This window comes from Nyctereutes procyonoides, unplaced genomic scaffold (assembly GCF_905146905.1).
Source record: "Nyctereutes procyonoides isolate TBG_1078 unplaced genomic scaffold, NYPRO_anot_genome, whole genome shotgun sequence".
NCBI lineage: Eukaryota > Metazoa > Chordata > Mammalia > Carnivora > Canidae > Nyctereutes > Nyctereutes procyonoides.
The window spans coordinates 5588819-5612152 of record NW_026575049.1 but is presented as its reverse complement, the minus strand read 5'-3'; the positions used below and the strand labels follow the sequence as shown (position 1 = coordinate 5612152).

The following is a 23334-nucleotide window of genomic DNA, read 5'->3' as shown; positions in this document are numbered from 1 at the left end:
CATAGAAAGACAAAAACTGCACGATTCCATTTATATAAAATATCTGAACTAGTCAAATACTCATAGAAACAGAGAGTATAATGATGGCTGCCAGGGGCTAGGGGAAGGGAGAAATGGGAAATTACTGTGCAATAAAAAACTTTCAGTTATATATGATGAATAGATTCTAGAGATCTACTGTATAACAATGTGCCAACAGTTAACTATACGGTGCACTTAAAAATTTGTTGAGAGAGTAGATCTCAAGTTAAGGCTTCTTACCATATTAGAAAAAAAAGAAAGATTTCTAACTCTTTCATTCCTCATTTATCATCAAAAGCAATTCTTATGCTCTTCTATTTCTACTTGTGCTTTTATATTCTAAAACATTTAAGTAAATTTAAAAAATGCTTTCATGTCAGATTCATTTGATAGAATGAATTTTGATAGAATTCTTTAATAGATACTTTGAAAAAATCACAAAAAGCTTGAGAAATATTAAACAAAATGTTTAATATTTGACATATTAGATAATGCAACATAATATTAACAACATGTATACTGCACCTTATTCTAAGAGATTTGAAAAAAATAAAATATTTGAATTAGAAGCCTTTTTAATTATAGCATGTTAATTATTATTTTTTATAGCATATTAATTTAAATGCAAGTTTAGGTAACTTCTATCCTGAAAATAAAATATTAAAATATGAAGTAGATGCATATACTTACAACATATATTTAGGTATCTTCTATCATTTTGGATTTTGTTATCTGAAATCAAAGGCTTCAAAATCATGCAGTCAGCCATAAAAAGTGAGAGCACTTACTTAGGAGCAGAAGGACCCCTTGGCCATGTTCCATCTTCATTTTTCTGTTCTATCACTAACACCTGTAAATATGACACAACAGAAGAGTGTTTTTCCTTAACTCTGAAGTTAAAATAGCTTTTTAAGGATTAGATGGATATACTAAGAAACTAAAGTAAATCTGGAATTATTTAAAGGGCAGCGCAAACAAGTTGAGGAGGTATTTGCATCTTGATTTCAAAGCTGGGCAATATAAATGGAATATAAATTCCTGGAGTTTAGAGGGGTATGTTTTCTACTTCTTTTCTATTTACAGGTTGTAACACAGTACCGTGCAAAAAAAATTAGAGCTCAACAAATGGTTACAGATGTTAAACATAGTGATGTACTATCTTAGATAACCATTATTACGCAAATCCCGAAAACAGTGACACAGATAATTCCAAATTACAGATTATACATAATTTATTTGGGGCTTTAAAATTTGCCTTTATTTTCATTATCACTGTAAATTAAACAATCTTTTAATATACAGAGACACATTTGTGAAAATCAGACTCAAGTCCTTATTGCAGCATGGTTAAGGCAGACAGCAACTCTAATAAAGGTAAAGTACTGGGCAAGGCAGAGCTATGCTTTATTCTAAAATATCCCAGAATTCTCCGTCTTATCTTCTAGTTTAAAAAAGTATTTCTTGGGGCAGCCCCGGTGGCACAGCGGTTTAGTGCCGCCTGCAGCCCGGGGGGGGGGGTGATCCTGAAGACCCGGGATCGAGTCCCACATCAGGCTTCCTGCATGGAGCCTGCTTCTCCCTCTGTCTGTGTCTCTGCCTCTCTCTTCGCTCTCTCTCTCTCTCTGAATGAATAAATAAATAAATCTTTAAAAAAAAAAAAAAAGTATTTCTTGGGCAGCCCTGGTGGCGCAGCGGTTTGGCGCTGCCTGCAGCCTGGGGTGTGATCCTGGAGACCCGGGATCGAGTCCCACATCGGGCTCCCTGCATGGAGCCTGCTTCTCCCTCTGCCTGTGTCTCTGCCTCTCTCAATAAATAATAAATAATTAATAAATAAATAAATAAATAAATAAATAAATAAATAAAATCTCAAAAAAAAACCTTTAAAAAAATAAAAAAATTAAAAAAAATTAAAAAGTATTCCTTCCAGTTTTTGCTATGAGTGAGTTTGGGCAAAGAAAAGAAACTAAGCAAAAATAACAAAATTAGCAAAATAAATATGCACTTATGTCAATAAGAAGTAAATTCAAGGCACTATAAAATTGAACACATCCTAGATACTCACTTTCAATTCTTTTCCTTAAAGTTTCAATTTTGTAACCTACTCTACATACTTTGAGCAAAATACTTTCAGGGACTGTATGCTTCAGGCCATTTATAAGTTGGCATTTGAATCCTAACCATGTAAAATGTAAGCCTGTTTCTTTTTTTTTTTTTAATTTTTATTTATTTATGATAGTCAGAGAGAGAGAGAGAGAGAGAGAGAGAGAGAGAGAGAGAGAGAGAGAGGCAGAGACACAGGCAGAGGGAGAAGCAAACTCCATGCACCGGGAGCCCACGTGGGATTCGATCCTGGGTCTCCAGGATCGTGCCCTGGGCCAAAGGCAGGCACTAAACCGCTGCGCCACCCAGGGATCCCTGTAAGCCTGTTTCAGAACACAACAAATGATAAAACATCCAGAAAAAAATACATGGAACCAGGTTGTTGAAAGAGTATGTTAATTAAAATATTAAAGTTATCTTTTAAAAATTAGTATTTCCTTCATTCAAAAAACTTGTATGAAGTATATGTAGCATATAAAGAGTAAGAACACTATGTACCTACTGTTACAAAGAATAAGAACACTGTGTACTTACTATCCTATCCCTCCCTGATCGTATTTTTCTCCCTTCCTATCATATACAGTTAATCAATCTCCTCAATTTTCTGATATGATCATATACTTAGAAATTCATAAAACTAAATTTAGTGATTATAACTTCTGAAGAGTTTTCCAGTAGAGCAACTTTTATGACATCTACATATGAACTACATATATGTAGAGAGAAAATATGCCCCAAGTACATTGAAAGCTTTACAAATGTGAATAATAAACTTCATAGACATTTGGAAGACAAATCAGTTATAAAATGAAAGACATTAGTTACAAAAAATTTCAAAGTTATGCATTTAGTAATATTGTTTATGATTTGCTTTTTAATGGAAGGTCCTAAAACTAAAGAATCAAATAAATATATCGGGTTGAACTGCAACATTTTAATTCCTAACAATATGTATAGTTAAGATTTTATGTTTTTATAATCACAGATAGTGTTGAAGGCCATCAAAAATGTTAATATTCACTCCTTTATTTAAATATATTATTTATTTTTTTTTTCAAATATATTATTTTCTAACTAAAGTTTTGCTCATGGTTAAAACTTTCAAGATGAAAATTTTGGGGGGGGTAAGGGGACAGGGTAACTGGGTGATGAACATTAAGGAGGGCATAGGATATGAGCACTGGGTGTTACTTAAGACTGATGAATTACTGACCTCTACCTCTGAAACCAGTAATACATTATATGTTAATTAATTGAATTTAAATAGAATTTGAAAAACAAAAAGTAATTTTTAGAAAGGTTTCAAAATTTAATTATGTGTGTGCATGTGCGCGTGCATGCGTGCACACACACACTCTCTTTAGAGAAAGAGAGACCACCATTTTTGGAGGGAAATTCTTCAATAACGTATCTTTGTTCGACTTTCTTATGTTTCATTTTACTTTCAATATCAGTAAAAATTTCAAAATGTCCACAGTAGGGGCACCTTTGTGGCTCAGCTGCTTAAGTGTCTGACTTGATTAAGCCCCACATCAGGCTAACCCCTCAGTGGGGAGGTCTGCTTGCCCCTCCCCTCTGCCTTCCCCCCTCCAAATAAATAAATAAATAAAATCTTTAAAACAATTACTGTTGACATCAGTGTTATGACACAAGTTGTTTAAAAAAATCCAGAACAGAGGAAATTAATTTTTAGTAAATGCCTATCATTACATAGGCATTGTCACATATACATATGTATTGTATTAGGCTATAAAAACAGTGGTTTTCAGACTTATTTTAGCTATTAGAGTCTTAAGTGACATTTTTTAAAGGCTATTTATTCATGAGAGAATAAATATTTAAATAAATAAATAAATAAATAAATAAATAAATAAATAAATAAATAAATAAATTTTTCTTAGAGAGAAAAGCAGAGACATAGGCAGAGGGAGAAGCAGGCTCCCTGCAGGGAGCCCAAACCAGGACTCGATTCCAGGACTCTGGGATCACAACCTAAGCCAAAGGCAGATGCTCAACTACTGAGCCACCGAGGTGCTCTCTTAAGTGAAATCATACAAAAAACTTTTATCTATTACAATCAAAATTAGAGTTAACCTGATTGAAGCTGGAGTAAGGAACTTGGAACTCTCATGGTTAGTCAATACTCCCCTCCCTCCTTAGCCAGCCAATTCCCTCTTTCACTCCTTAGTTACCACATGTAGGTCTTGAGATAGTTTCAGGAGTACAATTTGGAATACAAAGAATCATTTCTTTAAAACTTTCAATGACTGAGCCTATGTAATGGCTTTTATTCTATCCATCATGTATATTAGAAAACTGAGGCTTAGATAATTTAAGTATTTGATGTTCTTGATAGGAAGGCATTTATATGACTGCAGGGGACAGTAAATTATTTAATAGGAAGGTTATATATCCTTAAGAACATCTGACCGTTTGAAATAATGTTTTAAGTAGCATGCTTTAAATTTTCTAGATTTTGCAACAGTTATTTTCTGACTGGTAAGTGAAGTAAACATTATCCTGGACTTTTTTTTTTTTTCTTTTTAAGATTTGTTTTAGAGAAAAGAGAGAGAGAGAGAAAGAAGAGGGAAAGGCAGGAGAGAGAGAGAATCTCCAGCAGGCTCCCCACTGAGGGCAAAGCCTGTTGCAGAGCTCAATCTCACAACCCTGAGACAATGACCTGAGCTGAAGTCAGATGCTTAACCGACTCAGTCACCAGGCACCCCTGTCAGACAGATGAAAATAAAACAGAAGAAAAATAAAAATTTTCATATATTGGAGCACCAGGCTCTGTGTTAGGTACTAAAAATAAAAACAAAAATAAACAGGGATCCCTGGGTGGCTCAGCGGTTTAGCGCCTGCCTTTGGCCCAGGGCGCGCGATCCTGGAGTCCCGGGATCGAGTTCCGCGTCGGGCTCCTGGCATGGAGCCTGCTTCTCCCTCTGCCTGTGTCTCTGCCTCTCTCTCTCTCTCTCTCTCTCCAAGTCTTTCATGAATAAATAAAAATTAAAACAAAACAAAACAAAAACAAAAATAAACAGACACAAAGTCCAACTAAAGCAAGGAACTCATAATCTAGAGGGGAAGCTCAACATATAAATAAAATACAAAATGAATGACACAAATGACATATACATAAATCATTGTGAAGTTAAGGGAGTAATTTTTTTCTCCTAAGTAAAAAACTCCTTTACCTCAAACAGATATTGAGAAAAATAGATCAAGAAAGGCTGAAGAGATGATGTGACATTTGAGCTGGAGTCTGAAGAATGACAATCTGATCTGGTTAGACTACATGATAGAATGGAAAGGTTAATTTCAATATTTTGATGTTTAAAAAGACTTTTTACTGGATGGATGCAGGCATTGGGAAGAAGGGTTCAACAGGCAGATGGAATAACACAAATGGAAAGCACAGGAGTTGGGAATAGCACAGTATGCTTAGGGAACTATAAGCAGTTCAGTTTGGTATTGTTGAGTATGGGTCATGAGGCAAGGATAATCTAAAGATGCTGGAAAACTAGCCTAAAAGGTCAAACCTTGATTTGCATGCTGTGTTAAGTGCCTGAACTTTATTCTATAAACTGTTAGGGAACCAGGAAAAGTTTATAGTAAGGAAACATCAAGGCTTACATTTTCGAAAGAGTGTTCTAGCAGAAATATGGAAGGCTGAGAGTATGGACATGCAAAAGACTAGATGCAGCGGACCTGGTAAGACACTACTGAAACAAAGGTTTGAGAATGGAATAGAGAGACTAATTCAAGAACTTGCTGATTGTGTCTAAATGTCTTCATTTCCTAACACATTCATTTCTTTGGATTGTATTATAAAGACACACCAAATTGGGGGTTGATACCTTATCAAGGGCTGGTAAACTACAGTTCACTTAGCTCAGATTGCTTTTGTAAATGAAGCTTGTTGTTTACATATTGCCCATGACTACTTTTGTGTTATTATAATGGCAGACTTGCAGTTGCGACAGAGATCATAAGGGCTACACAGCCAAAAATATTTACTATTTGATTCTTTACAAAAAGTTCGCTGACCCATCTTATTATATTAGCTGGGTTTTTGATGGAAATTTTCTTTTTAAAAAGTAGGTTATTCCTAAGCTCAAGGAGGAAACCCAAAAGTTATTGGTAGTGATCAGCAGGAACAGGGATGAGTTACAAAGAGGAAGCCAGAGACAGTAGAGCCCATTATAGATTGTCAAGATATTCCCAAAGTTTGTGACTCCAAAAAGCTTCATGTATAGTATGCTTAAAATAAACAGTACTGCTAAACAATACCTGTCCTTGGTATAAACCAGCATCCTGAATGGTGCTGTCTGGCTTATTCAGTGGTTCAAATGTATTACTCATGTATTTGTTCCACAATCTGGTCTCCTTTTCATCTGGAATATTGAAGATTTTTCTTATTTCCTTTTCAATTGTATCTAGATTTAAGGAGGAAAGATATATAAATATAATAAATATTTTAAAATATACCACATAGAGCTAAGTGCTCACCAGCATAAAAATCCTAAATTTAAAATAATGAAATAATAGCAAGAACAGATAAACCACTATGCAGGACATATATAAAGAACAATAGGGATCCCTGGGTGGCGCAGCGGTTTAGCGCCTGCCTTTGGCCCGGGGCGCGATCCTGGAGACCCAGGATCGAATCCCACGTCGGGCTCCCGGTGCATGGAGCCTGCTTCTCCCTCTGCCTGTGTCTCTGCCTCTCTCTCTCATTCTGTGTGACTATCATAAATAAATAAAAATTAAAAAAAAAAAGAACAATAAAGACAACCTGGTGTGCTTTTAAGGAACAAAATGGTAATTATAACTCTGACAGATAATTACTTGGGGAAACTAAGATCTCTCAAAAAAAAAAAAAAAAAGAAACTAAGATCTCTCAAGAGAGAAGAGTTCAATCACATAACCCTACAGTATAATTTATATTATACAGAACAATCTTAACTTTTTACACATTATAAATTCAATATATTTTCTGATGATATGTTGGACTTAGAAAAAGTATGAGTCAGAGATGCTATAGATAGAAAATATTTTTACCATAATATAACCAATTTTAGGATAATTTATATTAAATTGAATATTACTTATAGTTTAGTTAACTAAAATTAAGTAGAATATATGGACACAAAGGAAAGTGCCTTTTTAAAAAGATTTTATTTATTTATTCATGAGACACACAGAGAGAGAGGCAGAGACAGAGGCAGAGGGAGAAGCAGGCTCCATGCAGGGAACCCCACATGGTTCTCGATCCCGGGTCTCCAGGATCACACCCTAGACTGAAGGTAGTGCTAAACCGCTGAGCCACCCGGGCTGCCCCAAAAGTGCCTTCTTTGAAGGGATCTCTGTTCTGATAAAAATTTGTTTTCACAGTAAAATCATATATTTTCCTCATTTCTAAATCAATTATTTGAATGGAAAAAGTCTTTTTTAAACTGGAGTAGTTATAAAGTAAGACACAGAAATACCCACATATTTGAGAGTAGAGATGTAATTAAGTTTCAGTGTGATATAGTTAAATTAATCTTCAAAATTTTTAAACATAAGAGATATTAGAAAATATTATTTTTTTAGAAAATATTATTAAATCTGATGAATTCTAGTCAATAACTTGCCTACCTTAGACTCAAGAAAATGGTAAAATACCTTATGACATATGATGAAATATAAAATACTTCTACATCTTAGAATACCTGGTTTGGGAAAGAAACATTATTTATAACATACTAAACCTATTAACATACATTCTCTGAAGAAACCTTAAATCATTAAGTCCTACATCATTAAATTTAGTCTAATAATACTATTTATGTTCTACTTAGCAGTTGAAGTTCTTTAATAGTCTTACAGTCAATGAGATTTTGATTAAGACATTAAATAGGAAATTTTATAGTGTATCTGAAAACTTAGAGCAAATTAGCCAGAATATTTAAATAATTATATAATAAATATGCTAACAGGACTGTTTTCTATTTTAGCAGACTGATGTTTTTCTTTTTGTCCTTTTTATTCAAGTATAAATATATACAGAAAAATGCACAGGTCATTAGAGTAAAATGATAAACTTCCAAAGTGGACACACCTATGTATTCAGCACACAGATGAAGAAATGGAACATTATGTAGGAAGGAGGCTAGAGGAAAAGCTGAGGAAGGGAAGTCATTTTAGTCTTTCTAATAAAAATGAGTACTTTTTTCCTGATTGCACATATAATTCTTGCTCGTTGCAAAAATTCAGGAAATACAAATAAAAATGTCTACAGACAACCACTGTTAACATTTTGATATTTCTTCTTTCAGACATTTATCTATTAATATACACAGATATTTACATACATAATACCCAATACATAGACACATATGGGAATTTCCTCTTCATTGAGTTTCGAAGCTACTTACATATTGGGTAAGAACATTAAAGGCAGAAGAAAGGAGTGTAAAGGGTCCTGAGGTGAGAATATATCTGGCTTCTTTTAGAACAGCATGATGCACCAATGTGGCTAAAGTGAAATGAGCAAGGTGGAAATGAGATCTTTATGTAGAATCTTGTGAGCTATGAAAGTATTCCATTTTATCTGAGTAAGAAGAGAAGAAATTGAGGAGTTTTGAACAGAGAAGTAGCATAATCTGGTATTTTAAAAATTCACTTTTGGGCAGCCTGGGAAGCTTGGCGGTTTTAGCGCCGCTTTCAGTTCCAGGGCGTGATCCTGGAGACCCGGGTATGAGTCCCATGTTGGGCTCCCTGCATGGAGCCTGCTTCTCCCTCTACCTGTGTCTCTGCCTCTCTCTCTCTCTCTCTCTCTCTCTCTCTGTGTATCTTTCATGAATAGATAAATAAAATCTTTAAAAAAAAAAGATTTAAAAGTTCACTTTGCTGCTAGTGAAAAACTGCAGAATGTCAAGGTAGGAGACTAGGCTCCTACGGCAATCAAAACTGAGGAAGAAACAATGTTAAGTGGTCAGACTAAGAACAGATTCTGAAGGGAATGCTTGTAAGATATGCTGCTAGATTACATGCAAGGTGAGAAACAAAAGAAAATCTGAATGATATCAAGGTTTTTAGTCTGAGCCATTGGAGGAATACAAGTGGCAATTACTCAGACGGGGAAGAATAATAGGTAGCAGATTTGTGTGTATGGAGGGGGAGGACTTTAGTTTCATACATGTTATATCTTGAGATTCCTATCAGACAGAAGTAAAGCTACAGAAAGACTGAAGCTGGAATTTAGAGTTCTGCGCAAGAGATATAAATTCAAAAGATATCAATATGCAGAAAGTATTTAAAAAGCTAGGACATGGAAGGAAATCACCAGAGAAAAGAGGAAATTCAAGGACTAAGCATGGCAACACCCTGATGTTTTGAGATCAGGAATATGAAGAGGATGTTTTCAGATTCTCTGAGAAAATGCAGGCAGTGAAAATCTGTACCATGGAAGCCATGTAAAAATAATTTATTTCTAGATGGAAAAGTGAATAAATATGTTAATTTTTGCTGGCAGGTTAAGAAAATGGAAGCCTGAAATTACCATTAGATTTATCAATGTAGAAGTAGTCAGAGACCATCATAGAAGCAGTGCCAAGGGAGTGGTAGGTCTGAATGTCTGATGTAGCAGAGTCAAATGAGAATGGGAGGTAAGTGGTAGCCAGAAAGCAGGATGTTCAAATTGAGATCCACCAAGTGCAGTTACAGATAACAGCAGTGTAGGGTATAGCTAGATAACTGATGACTGAAGCTGGAGACAGATAAAGATCGCCAGAGTTGAGAAAGTCAAAGTACTGAGAGTGTGTGTATATTTTTCCATATGTGAATCTGACTCTCTCAAGCAGTTAACGAAAAGCTTACGGAGGTAGAAAAATATTAATTCATATAATAAAAATAATTGTTGTGACAAGCACTTCCAGTAAGAACATTCAATAAGTTAAACAATTCTATTAATAAATTTTACATAAACATAAAGCACTGTTCAATAACTTTTATAATAAAAATTATTTTTTCAGTATATCCCTAAAGAAAAAATAAAAACCAAATTTTGTATTCCTTATTGGAACATGTTCTATACCCAAATATGTAAATTTAAGGAGAAAAATACTCAAAGGCAAGATATTTTGGCTCTGAATGAGGTAAATTATTTGGCTCCTTCCTATGACAACTATCTTATAAGTCAGTGTAGCATTAGCTGAAAATGAGACATTTTATTAATTTGGAGAAAACAGGTACTTCTATTTCTTAATTCTATTTATATAACATTTAGCTATGTTTTATGCACGTTAAGTATTTGAATCATTTTTAATCAAGATGAGACCACAGAGGAAAATATGCATCCCATGTTTCCTTTCTCATTACCCCAATTTTTTATTATTTCAACACTCACTTCCTTTAGAAAAACAAAATCAGCCCATTTAAAGTTTGTGCAGATTGTCTAAGGTGGCAACTAAGAGATGAGACTGTGTGGAGTTCAAACATTGACTCTTTCACTTAGGAGCAAGGGTGAACCTAAGTTATTTAACTTTCCTAAGCCTCGACTTCATCACTTATCCAATGAAGACACAGTATTGTTGAGGTTTAAATTACAAACTTCCTGAGAAGTGTCAAAAACACAGTAAGTATTCCATAACTGTTAACTACTATAACTATAATCATGAGGTGTCTAAAATTCCCAGTTTGATTTCTGCAAAATCTTTTGCTTAAACTAAGAGCAAATTTGCTCTAATACAGACTTTTAAAAACTAAGACCTACAGTAAGAAACCCTGACCAATATACACGTGTTGCTATTTTCTACTGATATTTTCCATTTTATTCTTTTTACTCTCAAAATATGTAATGACCACCCAGTCTTAACAAACATGGCTCTAATTCAGTTAAAAAAAAAAAACTTTAGCTGTGCAAAAATTCAGTTCATTCACAACTTTAAGGTATATATTCAATGTATGTAGCTGTTAAAGTATTAGTAAATTTAAACTATGTTGATTAAAATCTATGCAAATTATACAGTTTTTGAAGCAGAGATTCTTTATAAACCACCTATTTCCTTGACAAATTCTTACTACTTAATGCTAGAACTCTATAATGCTGGTACTGAATTCAGAAATTAAACAAGCTGATTTTCAAATAAGGAGTTAAAATAATTATTCAGTGAACTACTCTTCTAAAATAAGATTTCTGATTGTCTCACATTTATAATTTTTCTATAGAAATGAGCTAAGGAGAAAAGGAAATATGTAACTTTTAAAATAACTAGAAAATGTGATCTGTAAGAAGTATTTTAAGTAGCTTCTCATTTATATTATAATTTGCTCAAAATTTCAGATTAGTTTTTGATTTAATTTTGATAGACCACCTTTGTTAGACAGGTGATTCTTATTGTGCATACTTTAATATCATGATTAATGGTTTTATACATATTGAAAACTTGCAGTTTTTAGTATATAGAAATGTTTTATTTTCCTGAATATGTTCCACATATCTAGAAATTAAAAAGTTAAGCAATTATACATGTTAATACAATGATATTTATACATGGAATTACTAATATTTTAAGCATTTATTTTAGAAAGATAAGTTTACTAAACTGCATTGCAAACTTAACAAATATTCTAGGAAAAGAGGGGGAAAACAGAAAATTCCTACAGAATATTCTATTTGGTAAAACATTTAGGATTAACCAAGCACTGGGTATCAAAGAATGGTGTTATTTCATGAAAAATACTGGTTTATAAGGATCTTCTGCTGTGAAATGGGTAAGTGGTGAAAGTCAAAATTAAGTATTTTTTTACTTTTAACCAAAGTATACCTAATGATTGGTTTCAGCAAATAAAGTTATATATAAATTTGTTAATCTTTTTCTTGCTGAGAAGTTCTACATTAACTGCTATGTCTCCACTGTCTGTTTACATTTTCCAACATCAATGTTCTTAACCAATAATCTTGTTTCCCAAAAACTTTATTTGAAAATATGTACATTTGGTAATTCTTATTTTGAGCTGTGATTTATCAAAAGGTACTGCAATTTTGTTATTAAACCCATAATAACTTATTTTTAAAAATCTCATTCAACATATTCTTGATCTTAAACTAAAATCTGGCTTTTAAATACAATAAAAATACATATATTTCAATAAATACTTATATGTATAGATACATAAATATATAAGTATATGCAGATAAATAAATATACAGAGGGGGTTGGATACATTTCTATTTGGGATGGTAATTTCCTAATCTACTCACTGTTAAAAAAGAAAAAAAAATCAATTTGTCATAAAAAATGCTAATAAGTCTACTGCCTTATCTAAGTAGCTACTTAATTTGCATTTAGAGTCCAGAGAATAAGCAAAAAAAAAAAAGTTTGTCATTTTCCATGCTAAGAATGGGAAACATTATTATTCCTACCATTAGGGATATCTATATTACATTACCTGAAAAAGTCTTAATTTCATCAACTTTTTATTTTTTACTTACAGTTCTACTTTATATTCATGGAAATCTGTAATGTTGAAGTACAAACCCTTAAAAAGGTTATCATCCTAGTAACATATAAAAAATAAAATTACAACTAAATTTCTAATAGCAATGGTTTAACAAAGAGACAGGATCTTGCATTACCTATTGTGTCAGCTTTACTAAATCTTCGAGTTACAACATTATTCATGTTTCCATTTTCACAGAGCTTCAATTCTGTGAGATATACTTCTACTTTGCAGTGCTTTACAAACATACCCTGTTCAACCACCTAAAAACCAAAACAAATCAGTGTTAGCTATAGCTCGTATTTCACTGTCTCTAATAACAATATATTTCTCTAAAGAGGCTTTAGAAAAAAACTGCAGATCTCCAAAGAAAAGTAACTATTAAAAACTGTCAAAATAAAATATGAGATACTAGATACTCGAAAAAGCCAGAAATATATTTGGCATATTTAGCAGAATATGAATAATCATATGAAAGATTAACAGATAGTTTGGAAAGGCATTCAACTCATCTATGAAGATACAGCATACTATAAATAATGAATACATTCAGTATTAATAGTGAGAAAGTTTACCCCCACTGTAAATACACCTCTCATTAATGATCCAGACCTACTTTAAGCTTTTACTTGATTTCAAGCAGGAAACCTTTAAAAATTATAAATTTTATAAAATTTCAGTTAGCAACAGCTAACTCTATATGTTAAATCACTCTATATGTTAAAATAAACCTTTTAAAATAACTCCAAATTACTGCTGCCAAATTATTCAGCTATGGCCTGTAACTGATACGTTAGTTTTCCATCCTAAGATGACTTTGTTTGACCTTTAAATCACTCTTAGTAATTCTATGCAGCAAATGGAAAAAAAAAAAAAAAAGCTGCTAAACATGCAAGCAACAAAGCGGAAAAAAGAGAAAATATGTATATATTAGGGTCACCTTTTAAGTAAGTATATTTCCTTTTGATCTTCTAAAAGTTAACTGTAGGATTTCAGTCATGAATACTGTTTCTGAAAATAGTAATCAGTCTGATATGTGATACATTAGACTAATATGGCTAAAGGGAGGCTCCAAATGCCTGCTGTAACTCACAAGCTTAGCATCAATTCAGTAATGGACCTACAGATTTGTCTTTCATTTGCAGGGAAATTGTTTTAGTTCAAAAAATTCAAATGTAGTTTAGCTAATATTTAATGTCCAATCCAACACTAATTTTTATAATACTTTGTAATTTATATTTTCTTAATTATACTTGTTACATTCAAATTTCTAAAAGAGGTAACAGCCTATACCTCTCCAGCTCTTCATTAATCTTACAAACTAATATATAGTCTTCTAACTAATGAAATTTGTTTTAAATCTCTTATGCTTCATTTTGAGATTAAGAATGTAGCAAAAGATAACATATCATTTAATTTTATAGGATTATATGTAGTTATATTTAAGTAGAAAAACTAGAAATATATTCCTATCAGAAATTTTTGCTCTGGGACTCAATATCTGACTAACAATCCTAAAACAATATTAGTACTAATCATTAATAGGTTGCTAAAACTGAGGTGCCTAGAGGCCTCATTGTTTTTATGGGGAAAATGATCAACAAAAGAGCAGGTAATGGCATAACAAAACAGGATAAAATAACAAAAAAGAAAATCTCTCATTATGATTTATATTAAGATATATTTTTCTAAACTAAGCATAGTTTTTTAAAAATGAAGATTAGGGCAGCCCCGGTGGCGCAGCAGTTTGGCGCCGCCTGCAGCCTGGGGTGTGATCCTGGAGACCCAGGATCGAGTCCCACATCGGGCTCCCTGCATGGAGCCTGCGTCTCCCTCTCCCTCTGCCTGTGTCTCTGCCTCTCTCTCTGCGTCTATGAATAAATAAATAAAATCTTAAAAAAAATAAAAAATGAAGATTAATATTCATAACCTCGATAGACTCTTGTAAAGAATCTGGTGATTTAACTGTTAGAAAGTCACTGTAAATAATGAAAACAAAACACCAAGATTATTTCAAAATCCACTTTGAGTTTCAGGATTTTTCTAACCATTATTTTTCTTCCCACCAACAATATCTTATATTGTTAAAACTCTCATCATCAGTACTCAGATACCACTATTATCAGATACTTTACTACTTCCAAAAGTAGTGTATTAAGAAGCTATTATTTTTTTTAAGATTTTATTTATTTATTCATGAGAGACACAGAGAGAGAGAGAGCAGAGACACAGGCAGAGGAAGAACCAGGTTCCTCAAGCAGAGTCCAGTGTGGGACTCGATCCCCAGACCCGGGATTATGCCCGGAGCCGAAGGCAGACGCTCAACCACTGAGCCACCCAGGCGTCCCAAAAAGTTGTTCTTTTAGAGAAAATATGAGTTTGTCCTCCCAACTATTTTTTTTTTTATCTCCTGTCCTCCCAACTATTTTTATTTGAAGAACCACACTATATGAAAAATTAAAACTAAGTAGCTAAGCAGAAAAAAATAGTGTATTTATGTATTAGTGTTATTACTATTATAGAATTATTTATTTATATAACATCTTTATATTTGTTTATATAAAATCTACTACCTTATTTAAAATTCACTAAAAATGACCATTTAAAATACTGGTTATGAAGACTGTAAATGAACAGAAAGAAACAGGCTTATAAAAAACAATGTACAAGTTATATTTACCTAATTACTATGACAATTAAAATACACATTTGAAATAAGACTGGAACATGAATATTCAGAAATAATAGTTATGTTTCAGAATTAGAGGGGACCACCAAAATATTTTTTCTAAGTAAATTATAATGTTATACTATTATGAACAAAGAGCAAGCATTAAGATGAAACCTGGCGGGATCCCTGGGTGGCGCAGCGGTTTGGCGCCTGCCTTTGGCCCAGGGCGCGATCCTGGAGACCCGGGATTGAATCCCACATCGGGCTCCCGGTGCATGGAGCCTGCTTCTCCCTCTGCCTATGTCTCTGCCTCTCTCTCTCTCTCTCTCTCTGTGACTATCATAAATAAATAAAAAAATTTAAAAAAAAAGATGAAATCTGGCTTCCTGTCCAAAATTTAAAACTTATGGCTAGAGGACACCTGGGTGGGTCAGTGTTGGAGTGTCTGCCCTCAGCTCAGAGTGTAATCCCGAGATTGAGTCCCACATCAGGCTCCCCTCGAGGACCCTGCTTCTCTCTCTACCTATGTCTCTGCCCCTCTCTCTCTGTATCTCTTATGAATAAATATTAAAAAAAATAAAACTTATGACTAGATAAAAATATTTCCATTAACTGATGGCCACAATGAAGGTACAGTCTCTACTAAATTAGTGAGGGGAAATACAAATTCATATTGAATTAAAATAAATATAACTTTTGTTTATTTTGCCATGAAATTAGAGAGCACTTTGTAGAAAGCCATGAAATATATTGATAAACCTGATATACTTTTTATGCTTACTAGTGATAAAAATCAACAAGTAGAGAAAGATAACAAGTTCAAAATCATAGGTGTTAATACTTTACAAATTCTACATGTAAAAATTCCATTCACAAATATTTCAGGATATATTTCTTCAAAAACAAGGACTCAAAACCATAATTCTATATCACATCTAAAAAAAATAAAACTAATCCCTTCATATCAAATATCCAGTCAATATTCTAATTGAACCAGTCTTATTTTTATTAAGATACAAATAAAGCCCATACACTGCAATTGACTGCAATAAGATGCAATAATATCTAGCTGCCCCTCTTTTTTTGATGTTGGCAGGCATTAACCAGGGCCGAGATCAGGATGGGCAAGCTATGACCCACGGGCTACATGTGACTTGTCATCTATTTTTGTAAATAATATTTTACTAGAACATAGTCATGCCCATTCATTTATATATCGTTTATGGATATACCCAAAACAGCAGAGATTAATACCTTCCACAGAGACTACTATATGGCCCTTTACAGAAAAAATTTGGTGACCACCCCCGACCCCAGGCATTATTTTATTTTTGATCAGTCTTCCCAGAAGTTGTTTTACTGGTCTACTTTCACGGTCTTTAGGAGTCAACTTTGTACATTTAATATAGTTTTTACTCCTATTTTACGAATGTCTATTTATTATTATTATTTCTTGATTAGGCTTAATTTCCTTTTCTTCTCTTAACTTCTTGAGACAATAGATTTTGACTTTCTTCTTTTCTAATATATGCATCTAAGCTATCCCATTCCTTGTAAGAATGCTTTTAATCATTCTTTTATGTTGTATTGTTATTATCATTGAGTTTAAAATGTTTAATTTTACTTTGTATTTCTTCTTTGACCTAAGGATTACTTTAGAAATATATTGTTCTGTTTCTAGAGAGTTAGGAGACAGTCTAGTTACTTTTTTGCTACTGACTTCTAAATTCCACTGAGGCAGAAAATACACTGAATAGTTTCTATCATTAGAAATATATTGGGGGGATAAAAAGAAATCTATTGGGATTTGCCTGATGGTACAGCAAAAGGTCAATTTTGGTAATAATTCCACTTAAGAAGAATTTGTATTCTGCATATACTAAGTGCAACACATGTCAATTAGGTTGTGCTGCTTAATCATGTTGTATAAATCTGCTTCCAAGATCAATCATGTGGTTGTTGGCAGTCCTCAGATTCTCTCCAGCTGTTGGTGGAGATTTAGTTCCTCATTATTTGAGTGCCTCTATAGGATACCTACATGGCAATATGGCTTCACTCAGAGTGACTGGCAGAAGAGGGAGAGAGTGAGTGCATGCGCACAAGAGAGCACAAAAAAGCACTCCCCATCTTTTAGAAACTAATCCCAGGAGTAACATATTATTACTTCTGCCATATTTTGCTGGTCAAGACTAACTCCAGTACAATGTGAGAGATTACACAAGAGTATGAATACCAGGAGATGTATCGCTGGGGAGCATTATGAGGGTGGCTACCACAGTCCACTCTCTGGCTCCCAGTAAGTCACAGTCCCTCCCCACAACATGCAAAAAATACATTCACTACCTGCAAAGCTCCCCAGTAGTATCACCCCTCCAAGTTCAGAAACTTGTCATTTATATCTGATCCAGGTGCAGATAAGGATCCTTGGGTATAGCTTAAACACCTTGAGTAAAGTTCTCTATAATTCTGTGAACTACAAGATGAGTTTTCTGCACCACACACACCCAAAATAACATTGGTGGGGCACGCAGAAGATAATTTTTTAGATACTCCTGTTAAAAGGGGCAAGGAGGAAAGAGGAACAAAGGAGTCAATGGTCTACAGAAATTCTGAAATCTACCTGGGCAAATATTTAACCTTCATTAGGGCTTATTCTGCCCTTACCTGAAAATGACTCTTCACCACTTGATTCTGCTTCCTGAGTCCTACTATTTCCATGAAAGTTAGCATGTGTTTACAGATGAGTAAATTCTAAGTCTGACTCCAGGAGACCTCTGATTTTACACTGTCCCTGCAGTCCAAGAAGATGTGGTTCTTGAAAACATCATAGGTCTCCAGTGGATCTAATTGCAGTCTAATTCCATTAGACAAAAAGTCACATCCACTAATGTCCTCTAGATATGTCCTATCCTGGTTTATGCTGAGAAGACTGAAGGGCAATGCCCTTAAGCTTGTTAGAAGCCCTACTGTTCTTAGAAGTCACATGCTGAGAGGAAGTATGAAGTATACCCTGAAATTTTTTAAAGGGCCTTTTGTCTGAACAGGATTGTGAGGCACCACTTTTGATTTTTCTGAGGTCTTAAAAAGAATTTTACAGTCGTACCCTTGGCTAATTTAACCTTAGATCATGCTTTCCTGAGAGTGCCTTGAGTTTCATCTTATTTGGGAATATATAGTTTCAGCATTGTTTGTGATCTGGAGAGGACAGAAATCCTTAAAGACTAGTAAGTATTAGCTCCTTTTTAAGAGCCTTTTCTTTAGTTTCTTTCTCCCTTCTTACATCTGACTATACGCAGCACAAGAAAAATCAGGCAGTTTTGGCAGATCATTCAGCTCACTGGATATATTATTTACCTTTCAATTCATGCAGTTGACATGTTGCAAAACTTTCTGCTACCTTATAATAAAGATCACTTTGTCCTGGGTTCCAAAAAGATTTTCCTCACTTTCCTGTAAGTCCTCACTGGCAGCCTCCTCAAAGTCTACAATTCTACTAACCATTTATTCAAGGCACCTTTGGCTTTCATTAAAAACTCTTACAGGTTTTTACAACTTCTACCTCCTGCCTGGTTCTAAAGCCACCACCACAATTCAAGTTTTGCACACTATTTCCAGGTACCAAAATTAGTTATCAGTTTTCTACTGCTGCATAATAAATCACCCCAAAACTCAGCAACTTAAGAGAGTAAATGTTATTTCACATAGTTTCTAAGGGTCAAGAATCTGGAGCAGCTTAGCTGGGTTGTTCTGGCTTGAGATCTCTTGAAAGATTGCTGTCAAGCTGTGGGCTGGGGCTTCAATTATCCGAAAGCAGAATGAGACTGGAGGATTCATTTCCAAGCTCATTCCCATGGCTGTTAGCAGGCCTCCATTATCTCTACTGGTCAGAGATCTCAGTTCCTTACCATGAGCCCCACCACAGGGTTCCTGAGTATGCAGTTGAATTCCCAGACTGAGAAATGAGAGCAAGTGGGAGTGTGTACCCAAGGTGTCTTTTATAATCTGATCTTTTTTATTTTAATGAGGCAAAACTGACATATATATTAGTTTCAGGTGTAAAACATGATTTAGTATTTGTCTATGTTGTGAAATGATCCCAATAAGTTTAGTTAATATCCATCATCCTATTACAAATTTTTTTTCTTGTGATGAGAACATTTAAGATCTACAGTATTATTAACTACAGTCACCATGCTATATATTATATATCCATAACTCGCCTATTTTATAACTGGAAATTTGTACCTTTTGACTCCCCCTTGACTCTAAAATCTAATCTTGAAAGTGATATATCTACTGTAACTTCTGCTATAGGTTAGTAGCCACAGGAGACTACCCAAGCACATGGATATAAAGAGGAGAACATCAGAGGTAAAGTAAGAGGGTACTATTTCAATATATATGCAAGTATTATATATTTAAAATATATGCATATATTCATCCCAGTAAGAAATCACCAGCATTTTAAACAGTCTGCCTTAAGACTTATTCACAATATTTACTGTTGTCAATCTACAGTTTTTCCTTTGTCTCCAAGCTTCCACATGGAATAATCTCCCTTCCATTCTGAAGACTGTTTTCTATTTCCTTTAGTGCAGGTCTGCTACTAACAAATTCAATCAAGTTGTTTACTTGAAAATAGTTTTCACCACCTGAAAGATCCTTTTCTGAAGAGTCCTTTGCTTTGTTACAGAAATCTAAGTTGGCAGTTATTTTCTTTCATCATGTTGAAGACTGTTACTTTTTAAGCTTTCATTTCTCTTGAGAAATCATTGTTTATTCTTACTTTGAAAATAACAGACTTTCCTTTTTCTGGCTACTATTAGGAATTTTTTTGCCTTTGCTTTTGAACAGTTTTAATGGGATGGTTTTGTTTCATAGATTTTTTAGCATGGGTTTCACGGCATTTCTTGACTCTACATATATAGAGCATGTCACCTTCATCAGTTTTAGAAAATTTTCAGCTATTATTTTCAATGTTACTTCTACCCTATTCTTTCCTTCTCTAAGAGCCCACTTCTTTTTTTTTTTTTTAAGATTTTATTTATTTATTCATGAAAGACAGAGGAGAGAGAGAGGCAGAGACACAGGCAGAGGAAGAAGCAGGCTCCATGCAGGGAGCTCGACGTGGGACTCGATCCCGGGACTCCAGGATCACGCCCTGGGCTGAAGGCAGGCGCTAAACCGCTGAGCCACCCAGGGATTCCCCCTAAGAGCCCACTTCTATGTATATTAAATTTATGCACTGTGCTCCGATTTTCTTTGCTTATTTCTGTATACTCCATCCCACAGTCTCTCTAAGCTTTAGTCTGTATATTTTTCAACTGATGTTATTTAGTTTACAAGTTTTCTCTGGTTCTACTTAGTGTTCTATTCAAATACTGAGCATTTACTTCTTAATCTTTTTATATTATATATATATAAAATATATATAAAATATATTTTAGAAGTATAGAATCACATTTAGATCTTAATAGTTTTGTCTTTCAACTACCTTATTTTTTAAAACATAATTAGCACAGTATTTTAAAGTTTCTATCTGATAACTCCATTATCTGGATTCTTTATGAGTCTCTATCTACTGTCTATTGTTTCTAACTTGGATTTTGGTTCCACTGTATTTCTTGTTCATTTTTGCCTATTCTGTCGTTGTTTTAACTGAGTTCCTGACTCTATAAACAAAATATTTGAGAGATGATTTGAGGTCCAAAGAGATGGTTAACTTTGTTTTTGTATCCACCAGTCTTAGATTCCTCAATTCAATCAGACATTAGTAAAATTCAAAGTTGGGCTTCAGACCCTAAAATAACAGTTATTCTTTTAAGTAAATTTCATTGTCACATGGGGCAAAGTAAAGGTGGAAATTTCCAGACTTACTAATTTTGAAGGAAGACACAAAACTCCAGATAATTTTATGCATACTAACATTTAAATATTATCTTACAGGTTGAATAAATTCAGACTATCTTATTAAAAATAAATATATGGCTTCCTAATAGAGAAACTTTTTTTCTTTCTACTAGTGTGACGTTTTCATGATTTTTATTTTTTATGTATTTTAATTTTTTTTTTAAGATTTATTTATTTATTTACTTACTTATTTAAAAACACACAGAGGGAGGCAGAGACATAAGCAGAGGGAGAAGCAGGCTTCCTGTAGGGAGCCTGATTCAGGATTCGATCCCAGGACCCCGAGATCACGACTTGAGCCAAAGGCAGATGTTCAACCACTAAGCCATCCAGGCATCCCTGATTTTAATTTATTTAACTTCAATTTGCTATTAGATACAGATTTTAAGAAATCCTACTATGTGTTCTTTCAAAAAGTAATGCCAACAAAGTTGTTGTCTGTTTGCCATAACAAATACTTGTACGGTATAATATGCTATCTTCTATTAAGAGAAAATAAAAAAGTTTATTATTAAGGTTAAAGTAATACAGTTTAGCATATCTGAAAATATTCCAGGCACAGATTTTTCTTTATTCCAGGAAAAAACTTCTGCTAAGCAGTTTTAGAGCTAAACAATCTATCCTTCAATTGATCAAAACAGTCAATTCTCTAGCAACTACAGATATAACAATAAGTCATTTTATATGTATAAGGCTAGCATTCATAATGACAAAAATCCTAATTTTGAATGGTTACAAGAGAAGGCTGAGTGAGGTTAAGGAACAAAACTAAACTGAACCAAATCAAAGGTACATTCACATTCTATTTAGAAACAAGATTTAAATTCTATAACTAAACCATCAATATATACATACAAATTCTTAATACAGCTACTCTGCAGCCAGTTATAAATAAATCCATGCATGGTTTGGTCTACTAGAGGTTTATACCCTTGTGTTACATACTTTGGCTTTTTAATCATTTCTGTGCAGAAAAAACCAACACAGATAAATAATTATATGCTCAGAGATTCTGGTCTCCAAACTCTACCTTCTTTCCCCTTCCCTGCCTGATACACTAACAAATACTTATCATGTAAGACTGGCAAATCTACTTTAAACATTTGGTATTCTGCTACAATGACATCTTCACTTTCATAATGGACTTTTTAGTTCCAAAAAGTAAAGATAATGGGCCATCTTTAATGTTTCTAGACTATAATTGTAAAACTTCTAGCACAGTGGTTAAGAAAACAGATTCCCAAGTTTCTAACTTGATGTGACTTTCTAAAAGACCCTGAGCTTCTCAACCTCTGTCCTCATTTCTCATCTATAAAATGAAGCTAATAATATTTACCTTATAGAGCTTCCTATGAGGATTAAATTATTAACTTAATAATTTGATATTTATAACAGTGGTTAGCAAATAGTTAATCCTCTACAGGTGTTAGCTGTTATTATTATTATTATACAGTGTTACAAAAAGTAACATTTTGATCTTTTTCTCCTAGACGATTGATGAGGCTTCATGAGTCATTAACAATAATATGTGAACTATTTAAAAAAATGATTTTATTCACTTATTCTAAATATGTACCTTTCGTGCTATTGGTTCCTGACCTTCCATCAATGTGTACCAGCTGACAAGTTTATTCCAGCCCTCAGTTGGCAATAGTATATAATCCAATTCATCAATAAGATGTTCCTTAAGTGACTGGGCATCACCATCTGCAAAAGAAAAAAGTAAACTCAATAAATAAAAAGAAACAATAGTACATATATCTAAATACTTTAGTATAAACATCATAAATTATTTAAACTCACAGAGACTAATTTAAGTATTTAAATGAATTCTGAAGAAAGTTCTGAAATTCACATATAAATCTACATATTTCAAAATAAACTGTTACTTTAAAAAGATACAATGTGCACCAGTAGTCAATGAACAGTATTTAAAGACATAACTTTTTATAAAGCTTTTTAAAAAAATACTAAGGTGACCTTTAAAAAAATGCCAAGGGATCTGAAAGAAAATTTCCCAAATGTTTTAAGTAGGAGATCCTCCACATGGTAACACTGGTCATTCTAGTATTAGTTGATGAAGGAAATTCAGAAGCAAAAGATAACCTTTTAATGACCCTGAAGCATATGGGCTGGAAACCACA

General features: G+C 33.6%; 1 protein-coding gene across 3 annotated transcripts in view; it reads right to left on the bottom strand.

Moving 5' to 3' along the window:
• The window catches only part of USP15 (ubiquitin specific peptidase 15), a 120518-nt gene that overhangs the window by 67158 nt on the left and 30026 nt on the right, over positions 1–23334 (bottom strand). For all 3 annotated transcript variants that reach the window (XM_055328301.1, XM_055328297.1, XM_055328298.1), the window contains exons 3-6: positions 22767–22897; positions 12746–12872; positions 6412–6557; positions 810–871 (exon numbers count right to left, since the gene is read on the bottom strand). In XM_055328301.1, coding sequence (XP_055184276.1) covers positions 810–871; positions 6412–6557; positions 12746–12872; positions 22767–22897 — 466 coding nt within the window. The remainder of the gene's footprint in view (positions 1–809; positions 872–6411; positions 6558–12745; positions 12873–22766; positions 22898–23334) is intronic.